The sequence below is a fragment of the Anopheles arabiensis genome, chromosome 3 (genome assembly GCF_016920715.1).
Source record: "Anopheles arabiensis isolate DONGOLA chromosome 3, AaraD3, whole genome shotgun sequence".
Taxonomy (NCBI): domain Eukaryota; kingdom Metazoa; phylum Arthropoda; class Insecta; order Diptera; family Culicidae; genus Anopheles; species Anopheles arabiensis.
The window spans coordinates 66,688,058-66,705,853 of record NC_053518.1 but is presented as its reverse complement, the minus strand read 5'-3'; the positions used below and the strand labels follow the sequence as shown (position 1 = coordinate 66,705,853).

Below are 17,796 nucleotides of genomic sequence, written 5' to 3'. Positions count from 1 at the left end.
ATTGGCTGGTATCATGGAATCCGTTCGTAGCGGGAAAGTACGGTACTCACAAGAAATTCTAGGGATACTATACTTTGACTTTAGTCTTTAGGCCAAGAAGCGATTAAAATTCTAGGGATGGTAACACATTTCTTATGCCTGGTCCTACAACGCTGCAGTAAATAACTATAGCAACCATTTAGTATGTCAGGAAAATGTGTGTCGGGACGTACGCCGCCACTACGAACGAATTCAATGATACCAGCCATTAACCTATTTGTCCGCGTTGTTTTGTTTATTCTCCCCGTTGGCACCTACCACAGTACCAGTGGATGGTTTCGAATGCACCAAAAAATTGCTATTGTTTGTCATGTCATTGACATTTGCTCCGGAATCGAAATACCATTTTCCGTTTTGCTTCAATTCACATTTAGAAAGCACTACACACTTACCAGCATTAATGAGTTTCGTCCTTGCAGAAAACGTAGGTTGAACTGCCGTAGGATGTACTTCTTGTAGAAGTTTCGCTTGAATGACGTCCCCAGTGATGACAATACCGGAGTTTTCAAGGTCATGATCACCGGGTGATGCTGTACAGTTAATTCAGCCAGATTACATTTCCGACCCATTCCAGTGAAAATGGGAAACCAATTCCATTCAGTTGATGCGCCGTTGATACAATGCGGTTTACATAATCTGCCATAGAATTGGATTCTAAATCCGTCATGATGAGCTTGTGTGACAATCCGACAATCCGATCAGATCGTTCTTCTTCGACTTCACTGCACACCAGAGATCTTCGAGTTTGAGGAACGTTTGCAGGGCAAAGTTCCATGTTTCCCAATCATCTCCATTGAGTAATTCAATGCCAGGAAGACTTGATGTTGTAATGCTACTACCAAAAGCGCTTGGGGATCCAGTGGAGTTCGGCTTCATCTAAAAAACATCTTCGTAATAACGGCGAAAAGATTCTGTTCAACGTAACGTCAGTTGCGTTGCGCTGCTGTTGCGGTCAACGTCCGCAGTGTGCACACGCACACTGTCACACACACTAAGCGCCCAATGCTTAGTGTGTGCCGAGCGCCATACAGGCAGAGTGTGCACCAAGGCCGATCGAGCAGGAGCTCTCGGCAGGGGCGCTCGGTGCGGCCCGTACAGTATACGTTTTAAAGTGTTGTACGCATTGTCATTATTGATTATGTGTGTTTTAATATATGTAAATAAAATATTAAGTGCAAAGTAATCAGTTCATAACAGTGGCGACGAGGATGGGATGCTCCTGTGAAGGGGGATCCCAGTACGAACCCGCGGACGCCATCGCGATTTGGGCTCGTCTTTCGCGGGCCATCGCGATTGCCATTGGGCAGCGGCCATCGCGATGGCAAAGGTTCCAGGTTCTGTGGAAGGATTAGGCAGCCACCACCGCCAAGACCGAGGCCATCGGCTGCCGTCCCATCAAAGGGACCGTATGGGCAGCGGTGCACACTCTCGGCGACGTGTGAAGGTCGCCGGGCTGCAGCCCAAGCAACGCATGCAGCGTCATCGGCGAGGAAGCTTTCCACCTTGCTGCCGGGCTATGGGCGAGAGCGTCCATACGTCATGAATATTTTAACATATTCATTGGTATGGGTAATACAATAAACTGGACTGGACTCACTGAGGACGTCACTGGATGACAGCCCTGCTGTCAACAGTAAGCCCTCAGGATGAGGCAGCGGTATCACAGTGTGGAAAAGGGATGATGATACATGCCGTCCCGGGTGCTGCTCTGTACTATGGGGGCAAGGTTGTCATGCCGCCCCGGAGGCAGCCACAGTATCCCAAGAGGGCGAAGGTGTCATGCCGCCCTGGATCGAGCACTACGAGCAACAGCAACGCGCAAAGGAAGGGCGAAGGGTCATGCCGCCCTGGTTGCATCGTGACCAAGAGGGTGAAGGTGTCGCCCTGGATGCAGCATCACTAGCAACAGCACCAGCAGTAGAGCGCAGCAGGAACGTGTAAAGGAAGGGCGAGGGTCCATGCCGCCCAGCATCAACAACATCAGCAACAGTGTCCTTGGATGGTGAGACCACCCTGGATGCAACAATGCATCCGCCGGAGCAGCAGGTTTGTCGCAGTGGCGGATTAAGGGTATCGAGGGCCCTAGGTGGTAGGGTGAGTTGAGGCCCCTTGTAAAAGGTAAATAGTGTTCGGGAGGGAGGAGGGAAGGGTTGGAACTGTCAAGCACCAAGAAGATGCTGTTCGACAGCGTCCCCAGTAAACTAGGGGAGCATAGGTCAATGGCTGCATCACGTGAAGAAAGACTTATCGAACATCAGTTTCCTACATCGAATATCAGAAAGCCCGAGCATTGTGGAGAATCTGTTTTCACTGGACCATGTCACGACGACGTCCTTTATCGCGAGAAGGAGTTCAGTCTTGTGTACGAGTAAACCGTCCTGCCATCCAGAAAATGAACGATGGAAGAAGGTTATTATTAATCACCATCGAAAGATTTGGTTATGGTGAACATGTAGAGACAAGAGAAGATGACAAGAACATGTAGAGACCATCTGGAAACAGCCTGTAGAATTCATCTTTCGCTCTCATGTAAGTCTTCCTTTGCAAAACTTTGTTAATTTTGTAAAAAAAAAAAACAGAACAGATTGATGTATGTTTACATGAGTTGTAAACCATGTTACGTCTTTTATTCCTTTATTGTTCTTCTTTTCTGTGTTGTGGTTGTGGTTGGTTGTTTTGGTTCAGATTGCTTACGTACTAGAATTAATATGCATGCATTACTTAGTTACTATCTGTAGGTCGTCGCCAGTTCAGTTCAGTTCTAATTCCCTCCGTCCCTGGATGTACTTGCTCTCCTCATCATGCACCACCGAACGGGTTTTGTGAGTGTGTTTCTCTGTCCTTCCAATCCATCGTAGAGATCTCGACCCATTTCCACCTTATGCTGCCTGGTCCAGCTGGAGCCGTTTGTCCTTGAGTGCGATCGAGTCCCGCAGTATAATGGCGACCAGCGGCACACTACCCATCACCATACAAACCCCCATGCAGTAGAAGCAGATCTCATACCCACCGGAAAGATCGCGCAGCAAACCTGTATTTTAGCAGTGTTTTTGATTTGTTTGTTTTTTTTTTAGTTTTTGTGATGTGATGTGAAGATATTGAAGATGATAATAGTTAAGCATTTGGTGGATGGAAAAGATTTGGCAGTCGGCGAACAAGCGAACCGAGTGGAACACGATCGAACGAGAGCGAAGGAGTGGAAGAATGAAAGGACGAAACATCGAGAAAGAAAGAGAAAGAGAGAGAGAGAGAAAAAAAGCAAGAGAAAAAGAAAGAAGACAAGGGCAAGAAATATGTTAGTAACGATGGGACGTTCGGTCCACACCGGTGGCGGATTTTGTGGAAAGTGCGACGGAATCGATAATTCTGGTTTCCGTCGGTTAAAAACCTGCTAGTGGTGGCACCGAGATTGCACCAATACTTTGGAACATCCGAACCAATCCATAGCTCGAGCTGATCCGTTCCGTCCCGAACAGATCGGCCAGCAGTACCGGAACCAGCAGGTACCAGCTGCCCAAGCACAGCCCGTAGCATCCGGCACTGATCACGATCACGAACCAGGCGTTGCTGCTCGTCGGGATGGTAAGTACGGCCGTTCCAGCACCAAGAATACTGTGGGGGAGACATCCAAAAATGCGAAAGCCATAATCGATTAAGAGATTAAGATTGAGAGATACTAACAAGAATAGTGTATCAACTCATCTACTTACCAGACAATGTAAGCCTTCTTGCGATCAAACAGATCCAAATCCGAGAGCCAGCCCAGAGCAAGTCGTCCAATCAAGTCTAAGGCCGCACTGACAGCAACCAAATATCCTGCCTCCGATTTGGTGTAGCCTAGGCACAGCATGTTGAAATTGTTGAGTGATCACAGACTCCTTCCAGAAGTCGTCAAAAATAATACTTACCGGCAGAAATAACGTACGCTGGCAGATAGTAAAGCATGTACGGACATCCAACCGACATTAAAGCTACCGAGAGGCACATTAGTATGAACGTGATGTCCTGCAGGAGCGTAATGTCCAGATACCTGGGTAGAAGGCACACGACCAGATTACATCAAATTAACGGCGAATGTTTTTTGGAGAAGCGGACGATCTTCACACTTACTGGCTAATCTTTTCCAGCAACGTTGCGTTGTACACCGTGTACGGGTCCTCGTCGAAGATCTCGTCCAGATCGCAGACCGGTGTCGGTATGATCATGCTCTTGCTCAGCCCACGATTGTTGTTCTGCGCCAGTCCCTTCGTCGGTACCATCGCGCACATGTTGTTCGAGCTCATCACCGTCGGTAACGGGCCAGCATTAGCAGCGAGCGTCTTCGTCGGAACATCCTTTGATACCGGCTTGTCCAGCTCGTTCGGTGCCAGCAGCAGTGGTCCCAACAGTGGTGCCTCGCCACCACCACCACCTTCAGCCATTCCCAGTGTCGTCTGTGATCCAACCGGTTGATCCGTTGCTTGGGGCGGTGGCGGTTGTTGAGGTCGGGCCTGGTGCAACTGCTGCTGCTGCTTGTAGCGCATACTGTTCCGCTTCGAGTCATAGCCACTGGCGCGGTTCTTATAGACGCACGTCGAATCGGTGCTCAAATCTTCGACCGAGTGCAGTATGCTGCAGCTACGGATCGACGAAATGGGCTTGAGAAAGATTGCACTCGAGAGGATATCTTTCAGTTCGTCTTCACTTTCTTGGAGCGTTTTTTCCGTAATGTTGACTAGAAAATGGATGGACGGGGCGGGTTGTGGGTGGGCAGATACATAGGTAGGCAGAAAAGTATATAGATTATCCGCTCTTGCTTGCTGGCAAACACGTAACACGGGTTTTTTTTTTGTTTTAATAACACACACACATACAGATACAGAGAGTAAAGGGGAAACAAATGTTGGGGGACCTTGAACGGTATTGGTACTACGGATGACTCAACCTGCCTGGTGTGGGAGGTTAAGTTCTTACTGTCTGCAGTAGTACCACACAATGAGTTCTTCAAAGAGTTCCTTCTCCGTTTAAAGGGATAAGCCTTCTTCACACTAAACTGTTTGACGTTACCAAGGAAATGATACTAGAGGAGACAACCCACCCTTAGCAAGATCTCATGCCGAAGGCTCTCTTTTAACTTCGTCATATCGTAATAGGTAAATTATAACACTGATAATACATCTGCCTAGTCTGTGAAGTGCTAATGTACCGATGGTCTTATTGTTGCTTTGTCCCCTTGCTTTTGCTTTCCACACGCACACACACACAGTTCCCTGTATCGGCACACACGGCACGCAATGACACACTAGTTATGGTTAACTCACTGTCATTCCATGTATTGGCCTATTCCAGGAAGAGCCTTTAGATGTTCCCCCATCCCGAACCCGAAGCTGCTTACCGATTGTTTTTTTTTTTTTGCTTTGTTTTTGTAAAGTAAAACTATAATGGAAACATATTACAAATTAAATGTTTCTTGGCTTGAAACAGCTCATTCATTCGAGAGGTTATAAGGACATAGACTTGTGACCGAATGGACCGAAAGTAGTTACACCAACAAACTGGTACTTAAATTTCCAATCTATCCAAACCGAGCATCCCAAACAAGACTTCTTGGACCGAAAGCAGCTTAAACAGAGTTTGTGCAAATCTTAATCTTTAACATGAGTCAAACTAACGAGAATGTGCATTTTTCATTTCAACGTTGATATTGTTTCAAGCCGGGTGTGTTTCAACTTCTCACAAAAATCAAACAGGTTGGCAAACATAAACCTTGACAAAACCAAAAAACACAAATGATAGTGTTAAAGTCTACTTCAATCAATGAGCGAGAAATAAATGTGTAAGTAAAAAAATAGAGAAAAAAACACGATCGACACGGTTTGGTTGTGGGGTTGATAATGGGTCAGGTACACCATTTCCGGCATCATTACGGCAAGTAATGTTGTTGATGATGACAGTAAAAAAACCGGACCAAAGGTAATGTAATGTGATACTGAATGTTGTGTGATGTTTGTGCGCATAATCGGACCGATATGCACACCGACATACACACACAGACACGCACACACGTGTACATCGCCTCATACCTTTTTTCCTCTTTTTGCTGTACTCTCCCTGAGCGCCTGTCTTGCTGAACGCACAGCATCACTACTACTGGGAGGTGCAAATGCCCACCTCTTTGCCCCCACCTTGGATCACGCTGAACACGTTGACGCGTTACATCACCTCCCGCACCGTTACAAATCACATGGACACAGTGTGTGGACCGATGCATCGTCCATGCCATTTGGCGGTAATTCATTCGATTTTAGTATTTTTTAAGCATCGTAACATTCTTTTTTGTTTTCTTTTTTGAAGTTCAGAACGTCTCAACGTATCAGTAAAGCGCGCGCTTTTTTCTCTCTCTCTTTTACTAAGCCCCAAAATCGTATGGAGGGTATTTTGAGGTTTGGTTTTGTTTTTTTTTTTTTATGGGGTGGCTACTTCTTAACAAAGTACAGATGAGAGATATTTTATCTGCAAAAAATCTAGAAAAAATTAGAAGCGATTTTATGTGCTGCTTAACAATTACCCGACGAAGGGCAAGATGGAGGAGCATATAAATGTGAGTGGAGTGGATTTGTGGCGATATGTAAGTGTTCGATTTCAAAGTATAAGTGTGGGTGTTGTTGTGAGTGTGTGTGTCTGAGGGTGTTCTTTTGGGGAATAATGTATTTAATTTTGTTGTGTCTGTATGATGAGTTTTGTGAGTAAAATCGCAACATAAGTAACACTTGATTGTGGTGTACAGTCAATCACACACAGCCCCCGCTTAACACCCACGAAGCCGATTTGAAATGCCCCCGGCAAAGGGAGGAGGCTCGCGGACATAATGGCTAAAATTATAAGAAAAATAGTATGCATTATATTGGGAGTTTTGGTTAAATAATAACACAATCAAACGACGAACGCACGTACGGCGTACCAATAGGACACTCTCGCCAAACCCTCAAAACCCAGCCAACACGTGCAAGGTGGACACAGTGGACACGAATAAGCTCCTGCATGAAGACTAGTACTAATCCCCGCTTGTCTAATGAAACACCTTGCAACTCTGATCATGCTGTGGTGTGAAGTAACCGATTCGAGATGAAAGACTTGAGCGATCCAAAGCAGATGCCTAGATGCACATGCGCTGTCCTATGTTTGGGTGAAAAGTGTCTATAACTGTAAACGAACTCTAGCCACCAAGAGACCCCCGTCGTGAACTAAAAAAAACTTAGTGTCTAAGTCAGTCCCCACTATTCCATCCCCTGGACTGGCTGACTACATGGGCTACACGAAGCGAAGAGAAGAAGAGCAACAAACCAAACGATGATCGAGTAGTGGAAGAGCTGCAAACACAAGGCTAAACGGTTCTACTTCGACTTCTAGATTTAGTTTCCCAAGATCTCAAGATCACCCTGTGCCCGCAACACAAAGCAATTGAACAATCAAAAAGGAAATAAGCCAAACAAATGATGATGAGGAAAAGGAACAAAGAAACGATGTTCACCTGACAGAGCAACTTCAACACAGACCCTCAACAGATTGTAAGAAAGTGGAACAGATTCTCAGGAAGGACGACACCTCTAACCTCTAATCCCTCATGAGACACCCTGCCGCTTTAGCAAAACGTGTGTAAGGCATTAAGGAAAGGTATTTTCTTGCGGATTTGCAAGAAAGAAAGAAAAACACAAGAAACAACTCATAACAGTTTGCGCAGTAAAGCAGTAAAATGGAACTGCACCGAGAGTACGCGGAAGAGAGCGTAGAACACGTCGCACTTACCGAACTTGCTGTCGATCGTTAGGCTGTTGCGGTTCTGATCGTCCAGAAACAGATCCTCCAGGCAGCGCTTGCTCAGGTGGTCTTCGGATGAGCTGAGGTGGCCCAGGTTTTCCCGGAAATCGCTGCGGGACGAGAACTGTGTGCCTTCCTTCGAGGGGACAAGGTCTTGCTTCTTCTCAACCGGTCGGTAAAGAGCACCGGAAACGCATACGTGCAGCATACATCCACCTGGAGGGAAGAATGATTGGATTAGTGATCGTAAATCCTGAAGAATTGGCGTAGAGTAACGACTTCTTACCCAGTATCAGCAGTGTACCGTGAAATCCAAACAGATGTATCAACCTTTCGATCAGCATCGGAAAGACGAAGCTGCCGGCGGCCGTTCCCGAAATTGTGATCCCGTTCGCTAGGGCGCGATGCTTTTCAAAGTACTGCGACACGATAACGATACCAGGAGTGGTCGAAAGTCCTCCGCCAATACCTGTAGACATATGGAATATTAGAATAACTCAAAGGGCGTTACAGATCTCCGCAACCGCACCGGTCAATATTCCAAAGGTAAACAGCAGATGGTACATGCTCGTGGCAAAGTAGCTCAGCGTAAGTCCGAGGCCGCAGAACACCCCACCAATGATGACCACGATCCGGCACGAGAACCGCTGGCACAGTGCGCTCGAGAGCGGTGCCAGCACCAGGCACAGTGCCGACAGTATCGCCGGTATCCAGGAGGCGGTCGTGGCCGACGCGTTCGGAAAGTTTTCCATTATCTCCACGTACAGCACGCCGTATGATTTGACCAGCCCGGCCACCCAGAACTGCACGGAGAAGGCGCCGAACACGATGATCCAACCGTACCCACCGTCCGGTGGGCTGTCATCGTCGTCCTCGCTCGTATCGGACGCTACCGGTTTCCGCTGCTTCTGGATGTGAAGCTTTTGTCTGGCAGAGGGTAGTGCAAGAATGTATGCGTGTTAGTTCCGGCTGGAGCTGCCATAAAGCTCTACAGTGCCTACCAAAACTATATGGACAGTCGTTTTTCGCGATTAAGTTGATTTAAAATCCAGAAGAGATAAAAAATTGAATGTTTTATTTGTGAATAATATGATTTCACAACTTCGCATACTTTCAAAACTATTTTTTGTAAAAAAATCTATTAAGGGCAATAATATAACTAAGACACTTCCAAACAGTTTTGATTTGGCAATAAATAATGCATTTTAAAAACGTTTCAAAATACACGACCAATTCAAAAAAAATTAATAGATTTTTTTTAATTACACGTTGATAAGTATCTTCAATAAATTATTAAAACCTTCAAAAACAAGCAGTAAAACAGTTTTTATATTCTATAAAAAATTATATCTGTATGGGGAATATCTTAAACAGGTATTCCTCGATATACGCGATTTCGCTATACTAAGGCGCCTAAATAGACTACTGGTGGGTCCTTAGCTCTAATTTTAGGAGCCATGATGGATGGAGATTTGTATGGAGATTGACAGATAGGGAATAAGGGTTGCTAAGGACTTTGTATGAGTTTCTAAGCAACTTTGGACTCCCTAGCTGTCAAATAAAAATTTGTTAAAATACACTGGACGAACCGACCTGCAGTAATTTATGGACCTTGCGCTATACGCGAATTTTGAAATATGACAGTTATTTGAGCAATTTGTACTAATTTGAAACATCAGTTATCAAATGCATCATAAATTCCCTTTCAGTCAAATTTTTAAAATTATTGGAAAAGGTACAAAATTTTAATCTTTAGTTGAAATCAAATCACTTAACTAATTTAGTAGCTAAAATCTACCACTGCATGTGAAAGTATACGAAAATTAGATATAATTTGACTGAAATCGTAGAATTTTGACATACGCTAATATTCGAGCGTTCAACCGCTAATATTTCGAGAATATTTGACTGGACCAGTCCCGTGGTGCAAGCGTCAACTCGCACGACAACAACATACCCGTCATGGGTTCAAGCCTAGGATGGACCGTCCCAGGTAGCAAGGATTGACTATCTGGCTGCGTGGTAGTGAATTAAGCCTCGAAAGTCTGTATAGGCCGGCATGTTCGCGTAGGACGTAGCGTCAAATAGAAGAAGAATAAGAAGTGATACTAATTGAGTTCAGACCCATATAACCATACAGTGAGTAGCCTTTAAAAAGGAGCTCATAACGGAGAGTGAGGTGATGCGAAGAGGTGTCTGACAATAACTGTTCGCCACTGTATTTCTTCCGGATTGTAAGTAATTTCCATATAGTTATGGTACGCACTGTAATTCTTTTTTTTGGTGAATGTGATGGCACTTACTTTTTGTTTCGGATTTCACGCGATTTCGCTATCAGCGGCCGCGCGGTTAGGCTCGAGACAGTCAACAGGTTCTCGTTGTCGTCTTCGTCCAGCTCGGTCGAAGGCTGGGGCTCCACCGCTATACATAGAAAGTGGACCATTAGCACGAACAAACACACACACACTCAACGACATTGCTATCAAAGATCTTACCAGTGTGTGGCTTGGCCAGGTTGTAGTGCGTATCGAGGGCCAGTGAGGAAGGCCGGAGCAGTGTGTCGCTGCGTTCATCGCCGGCGCCGTTGGTCGTCGTCGTCGTCCCTGCAACCGGTTGCGTCGGGATGCCAAAGTCATCGAGCAGCAGGCTCGGACCTTCGGTGACGGTCGTCGTCGTCGGTGCGGCCGTGGTCGAGACTGCAGCAGCGGTAACGACCGGTGCGGACTGGATCGAGAACATGGAGCCACTGTTCTCGAACTCGGCCAGCAGGGCAGCATTGAGAGGCGCCCGGCATCGCTGCTCCGGGATGGAGGGATGGTACACGCCGTCGAACCGGAGCCGGTTATCGTCCGCGTGGGGCTGTATTTCGATATCCTCCGAAAAGAGGCTTTGTGGGCGCAGGTACTGATTAAGACACTCCTGCGATGTCTGGTAGGGAAAAAAGATAAACAAAACAGAGATAGATCAAACCAAATGGCCAAAACCTTAACCCCTTTATTATGTCCTTAATTTTGTTCATTTTTATTATCCCCTTTTTTGTACAAAACCAATTTGCAAGGAAAAGCTTGCTTACTCATACGCTATCCGCACGTGGCCACGAAAGACCTTGAAATGTCACGGGAGATTCCAGATGACGAATGATTCACATGATTCACTTTACAAATCGAACTTTGTTGGAACTATTTAATCAATAACCCACTACAATGCATGACAAGTTAAAACGGCGCTGTGTAATGTCCCAAAGCAACACGCAACAATGCTCCCTTTCTTCATAATGTGGCATCAAAATGGTCCGATGAAAAAAACCCTCCCACTCCCACTCTTTTGATTTGTTTGTTTGCCCACGTGGCCCGCTGACAGGGCACGTGTCGTCCAGGGCTGTATTGCACAATATGGCGCCCGCGCGCGCAAGCAGAGAGCGACAGCGGGGAATCTGTTTTATTAATCCTATACAAAAACTTTACCAAACTTACTAAACAACACATCTTTTTTATGGAGTTTGATTGTTGCTTCCAAACGTAAAAGTTGACCCATTAAATCTTGCTAAATGCGCCTAACTGTACGGCACAGCGTGAAGTACCAGGCTGCTCCATCACGCTTTCCCGGGTTCGTTGCTTTATCAGTCAAACAAAATAGAGAAAAGCTCGATCGATTGGAGCTTCACAATAGAGCAATGTTTCAATTGGCAAAATGCTCAGCTTGAGGGAGGGAGGTGGGGTTGAACAAAAACCATTCTACATAGCATGTAATTTCCCTCCACATGCTCCCCCTTCTGTCTCATGTCTACCGGCCAAGTCCGGTGACAGCCATTATCGACAAAACTTTAAACTTTGTGCGCTGTAAGATCAGCTACAGCACAGAAAAGGAAGACGCACGTAAAGACGAAGAAGAGTTTGTTTATCGCTTTTTCCTCCCAAAAAATGGAGGAGCAAGGTCGTGCGAGATTGAAATTAATAGTTATGCTCATTTAACTTTGAAAAGCCTTCGGGTTTCGTACTTCTTTTTGGTTTTCGCTTTTGAGTGTGCGTGGACAAACTTTGTCTCTCGATGGCTTTGTTGTTCTGTGCCCGAATCGATCTGTGATAAGGCGAGTTTATGCATACTGTAGGATAGTTTGTTACCGAAGCAAATTCTTTTTTTTTGTCTATAAACTCCAAACAAATGCTTGCATCACGTACGTGTGGCAAACTTGCTCGAACGCTGTTTATTATTTTTGAAAGCTGCTAAATTTAGCGATTTAACATTGCGAAAGGACACCAAATGCGCCGCAGCTTTCTCGTTGGATTGGAAAGGCGAGTGGCCTGCTGTGCTGGCCGGGCGCGTACTGTTTTCAACCCAATCATCATCCCCAAGGGCAAACGGAAAACCCCACGGCCCGGAGACGTACCACCGAGGGTGTGGGTGACGTCTTTCCCGACCTGTCACTGCAACAGCTCTCGGTGTCGGTGCGATGGTACACTGCCGGGGGGTGGTTGTCCCACGGCCATGGCCGTACATTTCCTGGCTGTGTGCACACAATAAATTGATTGATTTCCTCTCGCTCTTTCTCTCTCTCTCCATCTTCTCCCTTTCTTTCTACTGAAAAAGCTCCTCATACAACAAATGCCAGCCGAACATGTTCATGAAGCAGCCCACACCAGACAATCTGCCGGAACAGTTCTGTAACGAAACCATTAAAGTGTTGTTGTTTTGTGCGCCTGTTCAACTGTCCTGGTGCTTGGGAGTGGAGGAGTTTTACCCAGTACAAAGACAGCACACCAACCTTTCGATGGACGTGTGTGCTGGAACTCGGGCGGTAGGATGTTGCATTGTTAATGCCACTTCAACCGGGAAACCCATGGGCGCAGGGCGGAAAGAAGGCATGATTATTACAGGCAATCAATATCAGTCATTCAGTGTGTGTCCCACAGGCTAATAATGATGTCATCGTTTTTCGTTTTGCAATTACTGCTACATAAAATGGTGTCACCCATTTGCCGATGGGAGTAAGCGAAAGAGGAGGTACGGGTGGTACCCGTGAGGAAGGAAACGATTAAAAAGGGAATTCCTAGGAATGCAATGTTGATTGTTTTCTGACTTTTTACGACGGGTTTATGTTAATTGCATGAGCTCATGCTTAACGAAAGCTTTTTACTTGTTAAATGTTTTAGTAAAAAAATAAGTATATTACTTTTTCTATTCCATAATTTCTTCAAATTATTTCAAACTTCAAATTCCCTTCTATCTTCTATCTGTTTTCAAACAGCCAGTAAACGAAATATGAAACTGTGAGTGAAAAATTAAAAATTTCTTCTTGGCAGCTATGGTAAGCGACGGCAAGTATGCAATTTAAATACATTTTATAATTTAACCAGATTTGCTGAAAAATCGATTGGAATAGCAAGACAAACGTCCACTTAGTGTATTATTTCCTGCATTGCCTGGGTTGACAAGCTTCTTTGTCTAACCAATAACTCGTTGCTTGTATGTGTCCTATTGATCGACCCAATAATAAGGCGCTTCGTCAAGTACCATGTATTATTCATCCCAATGGTTGAGGGCTGAGTACGAGTTAGCTGTACACTGCTAAGACGATATTTTACGACTTTATCGTAAGGCTGGCTCGTATAGCAGGTGTTTGTGGTGGAATAAAATTAATGTTTAATGATTACTATCGCGATTAAAGTATCATCCATTAAAATCATATTCGAACCGGCATTATCTGTCTAGTAAAAACTGGAATTATGTTGTGAGAAAATTGGAAAAATTGTAGCTTCTTCATTTAGCAGAAACTTCTTTTAACAGTATATCTCAGACGTTGTGGCATAGCTCTCTCTATTTTTGAACATCTAGAGATGCATTAATGTCCTGTTTTTTGCTACGGGAGATGAAGGAATAAATTCAGACAGTGCGCAAACAACTGTTTTAATCGCAATATGGATGCATCATTTCCATGCGGTTTTAGATTCTCACACCGGAGCAAACAACGATCCATATTCGTGACTCGTTCTTATGTTAGACAGAACAACCGCTAACGGTCTGCTTTAAATGTACCAATTTGTTCCGTTCTGCTGTAGTTGTCCTACAACACCATCAACCGCTTCTTCTGAGTTGCTCGGCCAACGGATGGCTGGGCAGGTAATAATGTAACATGAACAGGTACTTTTTGATTGCTTTCATTCCGTGCTTCAGTTGGACAACACCTTTATTGATCTACCAAGACACCTTAGAGATATAGCACAAACATTAGCTAAAATGAATGCTGTTTGTAGTGCCTTTCACGATACTAGCCAGCTTTTTTATATGGAGTTTGACAGTTGGCGGCTGAAATCATGCCAACACCCCATACAAAACCACACGCAAAACTTGCCTGCGATTTTCAGCCTAGATTATTTCAGTCTCAACACAAGGTGGTGTTCTCATTTTTTGCAAGGTGCCCTAGAGAGATCAGTTGGTTGAATCTAGAATTAAAGACTAGGTGGTCTCATAGCATGTTTTTTATTACCAAATTTGAACGTCACTTTTTAACTGGACGGGAGAAAACTTTTGCTCAAATAGGCTTTCTGGTAACTTGACGAATACACAAAACATTATTAAAATCAGAAGATTATTAGAAGCAGAAGCGATAAAAATCATCCTTCTAAATACATGCACCATGAAATAAACCATCTGTATATTATATCTACTTTGATAGTTTCTCTAAAAATGCTATACAATGCAAACTATCAGCTGTTTTACTATATGGTTCTACGATCAGGATGTATACGTAACTTATTGTTACTTGATATAATATTTGACATAGCTTAAGTATGCTGACATCCAGATTATCATTATTAAGATATAAATTTGACTAGTAAGGCGCTTGAATGAATAACCAGTCCAATGCGATCGAAGAAAAACACTAAATAATTCCGATGTTCAAATAATTGGATTAGATTTTTTTCCGTTGCCTTTCAAAAATAATCAATCATATGCCTGCCTCTTTCTTGCGCAATACGAAAGACAGGAAAACTGCTGTTAAAAATAAACAAAGCCATCATTAAATTATATCCCCCATGTTCTCCACACAGCAATTACTCGACAAAAATACTCCGAGCTGCAAAAGATCCGAAAAAGAAGCAAAGAACGATACGAAAATAATGATCATTTATTAGAGACAGCGCACATTAACAATGGCACTGCGGCACACCGGACCAACAAACAGCTGCGGCAGAGAGGACCACCGTGCATAGCAAAAGAAAAAGGGGGGAGCGATGATAACTGCAGCCACCCAGTGTCTGCCATCCACGCTCCAACCAATGGCTGGAACCTAACGATGGTGTGTTGCCTGCCTGTGTCTGTGACCCACATTTTATGCAGCATCCACCGGCATAGCGCCGCACCACACAAAGAGTCGTTGATACAAAGTGCAAGGGCACACGACCCACTTGCCGTGGCATCCACAGATGCACCGAGAGCTCTAGCTTCCGCCATTGCATTCCACATCCATCCTGGTAGGATGACAAAGAGGAGGGTTTTGGTGGCTTTATTTTTGCCCTGTATGTATGTGTGCTTGTCACCTACTACAGATCGTCTTTGTTTTAATTAATAACTCTCGCGCTCCCCGCATAAAGCGGCGATGATGCATCAGTGCTTTGCAGCGAGCTTATTTCCGTTCAGCTGTTGTTTGCCGATGTGTAGGCCCGAAAGCCCGACGGGCTCGTTGAGAGTGAAACTCTAAACCTCACCCAATGCTCGCCTACTACTGCATCCCGTCGTAACCATCCGTCGTCAGTAGCGTAGATCCTGCCTGCTGCAGCACAACAGAGCAAAGTGACACACAACATCCCCCGCGTAGCCCGAAGCCATCGCAATGTCTGTCTATCTCAACGCCTACTCCGCGCTCAGTACTCTCGGCTCCTCAATGTTCCTGCTCCAAAACTCTCGAAGCACGTTCCTGCGCAAGTACGCTACCGGTTCTGGTTTCATCATCATCATCATCGGTATCATCATCCCCGATTGCGACTGTAAGCAAATGATACCTTCACCCACAAAGAGAGGAAAGAATGGGCCGGATCTCCGACCACACAGTGTTGTGATCCGTACCTCCGTGTGAGGGAGTTGGTGGAGATGAAACAATATCGATTTTCCACGAACTTGTGCAGCTGCTGCTGCTGCTGCTGCTGCTGCAACAGTGCCACCAAAACCCCCCCAGCTAAATGACAAGGGCAGCCGCTTCCTCTCCTTAACAACCCCCTTTGCCACGCCTCACTTACCTGGAGATTCCATTCTTTTGGCAGAGACATTTTTCGTAGATGGATGTGGCGAACTTTCCGTTCTTGAAACTTGGTTTCATTGGACTGCTAACGGTGTTTGCTGGTTCCGTGGTTCGTTTCTTCGGTCGGCAGTAGTTTTCCGGCGGTGTGCTGTGGACACACGACAAGATGGCACCAGAGCAGATACACCTGCTACTTCCCGAGCAGCTTTCCCAACACACTCACACGCACAGTTGCCGCCGTTCGCTTTCACGACAGTTGTGCTGGACAAGCCTCCACTGTAATACTGTTGTTACTGTTGCTGCTAGCTCGTACTCGTACTTCCCGGAAATGAGAACGACGATGTGTCTTCCGTTCCTCACACTCTCTTTGTGTGTGTGTGTGTGTGTGTATGTGTCTAGTCACGCATTTTGTATGGCGCAGGAAATTGGAACTCTCTGTAGCACGAAACGCTTCTCTTTGTTGGGTTTTCCAGAATCTGCCGAATGTCCCGAATGACTTGCTTACGAATTTTACAACAATTGTTCACTACAGTATTGTCACGCGGTCCTCACCCGCTGAAGAGGATTTAATCTAGAATTTTCCTATGCGCGAAGTTCGAAGTGGTCGCCTCCAACTTCAATGTCTAACTATTTCAATACGGTATAGTGTAGTCTAATACTATGGTGCCTAAGTGTGTCTCCGTAATGTTGACTGAGGTTATTAACTGCTGCTCCAGTCTAGAGCACCAGTTTATGTAATACTATCACCACTGAACTTGTCTTTCAGACAAATCTACTTTGGTGGTGTGGTGGTAAAGCTATACCTCTCTCTTTCTCTCTCTCTTTCTGCTGTAACCTCTTACTTTCTGTGCTTGCTTCGTTTTGGCAATCCGTTTTTTGTGTACCTCCTGCACTGGCTACTGTACACGTAACTCTTGCAAAAATTACAACACCTTCGTAAGGATCTGTAGTAGGCGAAAACCGGACAGATAAAGGCCTTCACACGAAGACCCAAACCAAATTAAAACAAAAAACAAAAAACGTCCAGAGTATACGTAATCCGACACGGTGTCGAACCTTTTGAGCCTAACTTTTTTTTCTGTCCGGGGCTAGTTCCTGCCAGTCCCGTACGAATTATCTAACTATATCACACACTGCGCGCGGGTGGTCGTTGGTTAAAAGCCAAATTCTTTTCTCTCTTTTCACAACTGGAAGCGTGGAAAATTCGGTGGTTTTAGTTGCTTCTTTTTTCACCTGCACACACGCGCGAGAACACACACTTGGATCGTTACCAGAATTCTGGAGGAGAGGGGAGGCAAGGAAGGCTGGTCAGGACAGCAGAGCCTGATTCTATTGGAATTAGGTACTTGCACAAAACACAACTCCGGCGGTGCACTGAGCGCAGTGGTCGAAAAGAAAATGACTGCCCGTGGACAGTGGACCACCCCGTGCAAGTACAGCCTTCCTTATGGTGGGCTAACTTTTCTTGGCTTCTCCGAGGTTTTCTTTTTTCTAGGAGCCGGAGCGTTTGTGCCAGAACGGGATGGCATCACAATTATCCTGACGGTAGGTTTCGGGTATAGTTCTCTTCCACTCCTGCGCACATTTGTTATCAGACGATTTGTGCCGTTTTGGCGATGGCTGCACGTGCGCACTTCGGATGTTTTCGGTCGGTTTTGTGTCGGTGGTCGGTGCTGGCAGGGAATGACAGAATCAGGTGGCGAATCAGGCGAGTTATCATAAAC

The 17,796-nt window shown here is 45.3% G+C and overlaps 1 protein-coding gene across 2 annotated transcripts; it reads right to left on the bottom strand.

Moving 5' to 3' along the window:
- Positions 1 to 2,624: 2,624 nt before the first annotated feature.
- Positions 2,625 to 17,531, bottom strand: LOC120900855. 2 transcript variants are annotated; one of them, XM_040308365.1, is made up of 12 exons: positions 17,332 to 17,531; positions 16,071 to 17,259; positions 10,332 to 10,764; positions 10,140 to 10,257; positions 8,366 to 8,763; positions 8,123 to 8,305; positions 7,825 to 8,052; positions 4,150 to 4,753; positions 3,948 to 4,069; positions 3,750 to 3,876; positions 3,428 to 3,651; positions 2,625 to 3,070 (listed from the first exon to the last, which is right to left on the bottom strand). In XM_040308365.1, exons 2-12 carry the CDS (start codon positions 16,098 to 16,100, stop codon positions 2,919 to 2,921), a joined length of 2,619 nt encoding a protein of 872 aa, XP_040164299.1. In that variant the 5' UTR covers positions 16,101 to 17,259; positions 17,332 to 17,531; the 3' UTR covers positions 2,625 to 2,918. The 2 variants fall into 2 exon arrangements, with proteins under 2 accessions (XP_040164299.1, XP_040164300.1); XM_040308366.1 differs by having other exon boundaries at positions 17,344 to 17,531.
- Between the last annotated feature and the right edge of the window lie 265 nt (positions 17,532 to 17,796).